The following is a 7,743-nucleotide window of genomic DNA, read 5'->3' on the forward strand; positions in this document are numbered from 1 at the left end:
AATAATAAAGAAATTCAGATTAAAATATTCATATAGAGACAACAAACTAAATGTAGAAGAAAAGTAAGCTTGACCAAATATTAAATTATCATTTCCAATAATTATTGAAAATAATTATATTTACAGACAAACACGGACGAGTGTTCGTTCCTTCACATTTCGCCTTTGTCATTTACGATTTTACCCTTTTTAGATCATTCATTCACCGAGTCAGTGAAACTCGTTCAATTTGACTAGTTTTATTTGAACCGTCAAACTGCTCCTCGATTGTAACGGCGTCCGCGTCCCACCACGTGTCGTCACCCTCCGTTATCTCTAACGGTGACTTAACGTTCCTCATGTCACCAACCGTCAAAATTCCGGCAGTTTCATTTCTCAGGTAAACTTTCCCGGCATCGGCGGCATTGACTCCGACAACCTTCCCTGAACCTTTCCTCCACTCAGCACATATCGCCGGTGAAAGACTCTTCATCCTCGTATCGTACGCAGCTAAAACAACGGCGTTACGATCATTTTTCACCTCCGATGACAAAACCACCGATGGTGACGCCGTCGCCACCGCTGGAACCTGAGAAGAACCGCTAAAAATATCGCTAATTTTCTGCTCCGCATTCAAATCCCATAGCGACACTACACTTTTAGATAAATCATCATACTCATAATCTAAACCTAACGCTAAACTATCCCACAGCTTCACGACATTTTTTCCGGCAGAAAATTCCGTCCACGGGAACCGCTCAAAACTATTCCGCTGCCTTCGAAGTCTCAAATTACAATTTTGACCTTGCTCCTTAAAATAGAAACTCGAACCTGATACTCTAAAATCTTCATCGATTTGCCGATCAATGAGGTCTTCATCGTCAGAAGACGGCGGTGTTGAGCATTTATCGTCTTCATCGTCGGACTCTGAAATATCGAAGTCTTCGCCAAGGTATTGAAGGAGAGGTTCAGCCGAAGGTTTAAGGGTAAAAACGTAAATGAACAAAAGTTTGATTTTTCTTATTAGGCTGCTAAAAGTGGCTACAACTGCAAGAATTAAAGCGCCCCATTTCCAGAAACTGTAAATTTGGGTTACTTCTGAAAGTGAAAAGAATCGAGAAATTAAAGAAGGGTTTTGTAGACATTTCACACCTGCTTCAAAATCGCTGATCATGTTAATTTCTGTGAAATCCATGTTAGGATTTTTTGACCCTTCAAAAAATGAGAAGAAGAAGAAGGAGAAAAATGTTAATGAAGTTTTTGATAGGAATTTTTTTTTTTTTGGAGAGAACAAGAATAGAAGAGGTTTAGAAAAGGGAAAGAGGAGGGGTATATATATAATAGTGGAGAATAGAGGTTAAGGGAAAATAAAATATGATTTTTGGGGTTGTTGAAAATGACGTGGCGAAAGGTTATTTGATAAAGGAAAAAAAACGTTGTGCCACGTCAGAAAGCGCATAAAATTTAGGAAGACAAAATAATTGGGATTACACTCTATGGGCTCGTTTGGTACGAGGTACAAGGAATAATTAATTCAGAGACTAAATTTAAGAAAAATTTATTTCATGTTTGATTTGGAGAAAATTACGGTATAATTAATCTCGAAATTAATTATTCTGGAATTATAGTATTTTTTCATCCCCATAAAAAAATAGAATAACTAATCTCGGAATAATTAATCCTGAGATAACATCTTTCCAATGAAACGACTCCTACGCGATAGGATAATTAAGATTCCTTAATCGTTAATTATAAGTTTAGCCTTATAAATGAACAACTTCTAGATAGGGAGTAAAATATATTCTTATTTGACTTACTCAACGTAAATTTGAACTAATCAATGCCACAAATCTAGTGAAAAAGTAGTATATTTTCATCGATATTCAGTAATTTTAGTTAAATTCTCTCTCTATGTATATATATTAAATAAACTCATTACAAATAATAAACTTCGAAACTAATAAATAGAATGAGAATGTGATAAACCTTTAAATTAAAACTCATATAATTTAAATTCTAGATCCGCTTATATCGGATAGTTAAATAAAATTTTTGGGAAAAGTGGTGGATACATATAGTTAGGAGATTCGAGGAAATATAGTAATGAGAAATCATAGCGTTTGGTCATTAATGAGTCAGCAACTATCTGGACAAGGTTAAATTTTGTGGTGGGGAATGGGTCCACTGACAATTGTAACCATTGGAATTTTAACACGTGGCTATATTTTTAAAAATAATTTATTGTTTGTGGGACACTTTTAGAAATTTTCTTTAGAGTTATAGTCCAAGATTTTTGTGGTCACTTTTGCACCAAATGATTTATGTGGTGCTACATTATTGTTTTGTTGTTAGCAATAAGTGCAAGAAAAAACTTAGAGCAAGATAAGTAAGTTTTCTTATCTTCTAGGTTTGGATAAAGATGAGAAAGTTAAAGGACAAGAATAAATACAAGATGAGTATATTGAAAGTTATTTTTTTGTTAGATTGCCTAATGCACTATAGTCATTTAATTTTTGTTGTGCAAGCTAAAGATGCTAGATGTCTCATAATTGTGACTTATTGATAACACAATTGCAAAAGCTTTTGAATACTTAAGTTTAAAAGATCCTATTAACTTTTTAATTAACGTGTCACGAGTTCGAATACAGTGCAATGAGGCGGAACTAGCATGCTGGTTACGGGGCGGTTCAACACAATAGTTTTGGTCAAAACTTTGTATTTGTCTAAAAATTCATTACAACATCCAAACACTAATTGACAATTCAATAATTTAAAAGAGTAAAATTTCGAACCCATTAGCTTCAAATTTTGGTTTTACTTTTGCTATTAGATCACTTTTTAGCTTAATTGTGTTTCCCTCCTTCCCAGTCAACTTTGTGAAAAGAAAAATTAAGGAAAAATGAGATTGTATAGCCGCTGTAAAAATAATAGTCGAAAATATATAAAATTTGTATATTTTGTATATATATATACATATTATATACAAAAATTATATAAATTTTATACACTTTTTGACTACCAAGTATAAATAATTTCTGACGTGGCTAAAAATAAAAATACCCAACAGTCGCAATCAAGTGGGAGTGATTTGAAATTATGGTTGTACTTAAATGAAAAGAGCCAAAAAAAAATTAGCACCAACCAGTTCATATTCCTTTTTATTTTAAGAGCGAGCAAACCCCCCCCCCCCCCCCGGACTGTTGTCAAGAATATGTCCATTTGCAAGACAAAAAAAATTCCTAATATTTTATTACGTTTTTCATTTGAGGAAATATTTTAAAAAATGATTTTGTAGGACATGTCACTTTTTGCAGTCTTTGGAGATTATATAAGATGGTTTTAGAAATGATTTGACATTAGGTGCCTACATTTTTCTCAAGAAAGGCGTCTTAGACTTTACAAGCTGGCCTTTCTTGGACTTGATTAATACACTGTTTTGTTAGTACTTATCATTTCAATGCACTTTTGTTCTATTCCTAAGATGGAAAATGAAAGCAAGGTACAAGCACTTTCTTGGTGATTGTGAGGGGTGGTTTGATAGAGTGCGGAACAAAAATGTGGTTTATTTTTACTCAAAATACTCAAATAAGTGTAAAAAAAAGTTACCAAATTATATATAACGCCACAAATAGTGGCGCTATACAGTAATCTTAACTGCACCGTTACTGTATAGCGCCACTATTTGTGGCGTTATACTGACACATCTTACATAGTGCCATTAATAGTGGCGCTATACGCCTTATTACCTGAACACGTAGCGCCATTAATAATGGCGCTATACCCCTTAATACAAATCCTCCATCTTCTTCTTCTTCTTCGTTCCATCTCCCTCATTTCTCATTTCTGGTCCCCACCACCACCACCACCACCACCACCGATTCTGCCCCATTTTTTTTTTTTAAAAAAATGAGTCCCCCCGTCACATAAAAGTTTAATATTTGTGATCCCACTGTCGAGTAGAGCTTCGTGTTATTGTGGATTCGCTCTTCCGGAGTCAAAATTTCGATCTATCTACATTCCGAAAATTCTAAATCGAGGTATTTCGATTTATTTTAAGTTGAAACTTTTATAACAATGCATATTACTTGATTTGTATGTGTTCTATTTCGGTTTGTGTTTATTTTTTCCGAAACTAGCATGTTAAATTTTATCCGAATTTAATTTTAGTGTTGTATAAAAATATGTAAATTAGTCTAAAAAATGTGTTTGTTAATATCCTCATGTATATTTATGTGTTTTTATGCCGTTTAGTTTAGATTATTTTTTAGCGTAGTAAAATGTAGACTTTTTTAGCGTAGTAAAGCGTAGACCTTTTTAGAGTAGTAAAATGTAGACCCTTTTAGCGTAGTAAAATGTAGAGCCTTGTAGCGTAGTATTGTGTAGTAATTGTTTAATTATCTTATATTCTAGCACGAAACCCATAATATTATATATATATATATATATATATATATATATATATATATAATTCTTACAATTAATTTATTAAAAAATATGAATAAAAATTATAAAAAAACATAAAATTATTAATGATAGTTTGGTACTACTGGGCCTCAGAAAATCTAGCACGAAATCCATAATTATAATATATATATATTATTTTTACAATTTAGTTATTAAATAAATATGAATAAAATTATTAAAAAAATATAAAATTATTAATGATAGTTTGGTACCACTGAGCTTCAGAAAATCTAGCATGAAACCCATAATTATAAAAATTATATATAGGTATATATAATTTTTACAATTAAGTAATTAAAAAATATGAATAAAAATTATTAAAAAAACATAAAATTATTAATGATAGTTTGGTACCACTGGGCCTCAGAAAATCTAGCACGAAACCCATAAGTATATATATAATTTTTACAATTAAGTTGTTAAAAAATATGAATTTAAATTATAAAAAACACACATAAATTTTAATGATAGTTATTAAAAATTATGAATTTGCAGTTGACGACATGGATGCACCTATACATCCCGGCCCTCGGACGTCGGAGCTACTACCCCTACAGCCCCAGCATAGATCCGAGCATATATGGGGGGGAGAGTTGCTTACGCAGACTTTTCGGGGCAGGAGAGTGGATTTATTGTGGGAGTTTTTGACTCCTCCCCGCGTTCTACATCCCCGTGTGGTCCATCACCTGGAGGAGATGGGATTATATAGGATCATTAGCATTGGCCGGATACAGCTCGACTATGCTTTGATCACGGCGTTGATTGAGCGGTGGCGACCGGAGATGCACACTTTCCATCTGCCCATCGGCGTAGCCACCATCACACTCCAGGACGTCGAGATTTTATATGGCTTGTCCACCGATGGCTTGCCAGTTTTACTGCCTGGGAACATGAGATATTTTAACCGGGCTTCATATATGGATATGCTGCACAGTCTCACGGGCTTCAGGTCCGAGGACCCAGATGTAGCAATTGGGAGCAGTCGTATGCAGTTGGTCCCCATTAGAGACCACTTGGTGCAGATCCACGATACTATCACCGACGACTCAGCGGAGGTGGATGTGGAGCAATATACGAGGTTGTTGTTGCTCCTTCTATTTGGGGGGGTCTTGTTCCCGAACACTTTGGGGAACCTAGTGAGCCTTCGTTTTCTGCATCATATTGCGGACTTCGATGATACAGTCAACTACAGCTGGGGTGGTGCTGTCCTATCTTTATTGTACAGGCAGATGTGTCGGGCATCCATGGGCACACAGAGAGACGTTTCTGGCTTTCTGCCACTTCTACAGGTGACCACTTATTCAAATAATTTGTCGTTTAGTTACAATTCTACCTAGTTATAGTTAATCTTTACGTCAACTTTCTGTTTAGGTTTGGGTGTGGGAGCGATTTCTGCAACTTCGGCCACCTCTACCACAACTACCGGCTAATGTACATATTCCTGATCTCCCTCTAGCTTGTAGGTGGGTATTGCATCGTAGACTTGCACGAGAGTATCATGGCCATCATAATCTCCCCTTCTGTAGGGATGTGTTGGATTTTCTGGAGGATGCACAGGTGAATATCTAACTAAACTTACCAATTATTGTTTAACTAGGTGTTGCGCATACTAACGGGTTGTGTTATTATTTGATAGTTCATCTGGACGCCGTACAACGAAGAGTTGATAGGTACCCTGCCAGCGTATTGCACGCACGGTCGCCATATTTGGAGGGCTTCCGTCCCTCTCACGTGCCTAGATATTGTTGAGCATCATGCCTCAGAGCGAGTATTTCGTCAGTTTGGATTTCCGTAGTCTATACCAACTCAGCCTGCATGGGATCCTTTACATTATGAGAGGGATGATAGGATGAGAGTGGACGACACATTTATTGAGTGGCTGACAGCGCAGTTGGGTATTTGGGACAGCCGGGGGGACTTGACCCCAGCTCCACAACACTTTCCTATCGAAGTTTATATGGCATGGTACCGTACTGTTTCCCGACTTTTTATCGGGAACCCAGTTCATCAGGTAGATGGTCGGTACGTCTCATACGCCGGGAGACATGAGGCTCTGATATGTTTTCTGTTATTATCAATTACATTAATAGTAATTTCTAGTCAAATACGTAGTTTATATTAAAAACTTTTGTGCAGGCGATTGGATTGCATACTGTATATCGTATGGGGCAGCAGATGCAGAGTTATGTCCACGACCCTGTGATCATGCAGGAATATAGTCGTCATTTAATGGATGTGGCTGCCCAGATACTGCAGCGAGGCCGATCGGATCAGCATTTGGCACACCAGCCAGATTATGTTGACCCAGCCACGTACCAGCGAGGTCGTGGTATGCCACGGGGTGGTGGGCGACGAGTTGCTGCTGCTCCACGACGAGCTGCTGCTGCTCCACGACGAGCTGCTGCTGCTCCACGACGAGCTGCTGCTGCTCCAAGACGACCTGCTGGTGTTGGACGACGTGGTCGTGGGCGGAGAGGAGGTCCCCAACAAGGGGGCTTTGAGGCTCCTGCTGATGATGTTGCTGCTGATATGGGAGGTGGCATGCATGAGACCGACATGCCGTCTTACAGCCTTGGCATTTATGACACTCCAGGGATGTCGCAGGTGACCCCATCGAGTCAATTCTTGATCATGGGCTCGGATTTTCAAGGAGTGGAGTTGGGTAGATATTTTCCTGGCCCGTCTACCACTGATGAGTCTCGACCGATCTGAGATTTTGATAGTGGGCACCGACTGAGTTATGGCAGCTCATCACATGCGCAGGTATGAGTTTATTAGTATTAATTTTATTACTGTTTTTACTATAACTTATTTATTTTGTTTTAACTTTATTAATTTACTTTTTTAGGCTTCATGCGATGCTGCGACAGATGACTACATTCAGGATCCAGACACGATTATGGTAAGCCAATATAAATTTTTGTGAATTGTTATGTAGTTTTCTATACTAAGTTTGATATTATTATGTAGCCTTCTACTGGACCTGACAGCACCACCGATACATGTCATCCTGTGCCGCATCCGGCCATAAGGAGACGACTTGATGATGATGATCCTGATAGCGTACCCGGGCGACAGGGGATGCGCCTCAGGCCAACAACTACTTTGAGACACACCGGATGCGGGACACATTGATTCGGTCTTCCATTTTTTTTGTTTTTTGGTGTAAATAATATTTGGTCGAATATGACAGTTACTTTTTTTTAGTTCTCATTTCATTTTATAGTATTTGGTATAGTAACACAACAACTTAAACTTAACTTTCACTTAAATTAAAATAAAATTTAGTACAACAAACAA

The 7,743-nt window shown here is 37.2% G+C and overlaps 1 protein-coding gene and 1 long non-coding RNA gene across 2 annotated transcripts; one reads left to right on the forward strand and one right to left on the reverse strand.

Annotated features, from left to right (window-relative positions):
• Positions 1–202: 202 nt before the first annotated feature.
• On the reverse strand, positions 203–1,174 carry LOC104225578 (uncharacterized). The gene has a single exon (XM_009777413.1). It carries the CDS (start codon positions 1,172–1,174, stop codon positions 203–205), a length of 972 nt encoding a protein of 323 aa, XP_009775715.1.
• A 5,942-nt stretch (positions 1,175–7,116) lies between these two features.
• LOC138880309 (uncharacterized) lies at positions 7,117–7,509 on the forward strand. Its single transcript, XR_011402847.1, has 3 exons — positions 7,117–7,206; positions 7,292–7,345; positions 7,414–7,509. It is a non-coding gene; the product is annotated as an uncharacterized lncRNA (long non-coding RNA).
• Positions 7,510–7,743: the final 234 nt, after the last annotated feature.

The sequence above is a fragment of the Nicotiana sylvestris genome, chromosome 10, assembly GCF_000393655.2.
Source record: "Nicotiana sylvestris chromosome 10, ASM39365v2, whole genome shotgun sequence".
Lineage (NCBI taxonomy): Eukaryota > Viridiplantae > Streptophyta > Magnoliopsida > Solanales > Solanaceae > Nicotiana > Nicotiana sylvestris.

Bases quoted from the DNA above. Each gene is read 5' to 3' on its own strand.
- LOC104225578 (XM_009777413.1), bottom strand. From the start codon at position 1,174: ATGGATTTCACAGAAATTAACATGATCAGCGATTTTGAAGCAGGTGTG.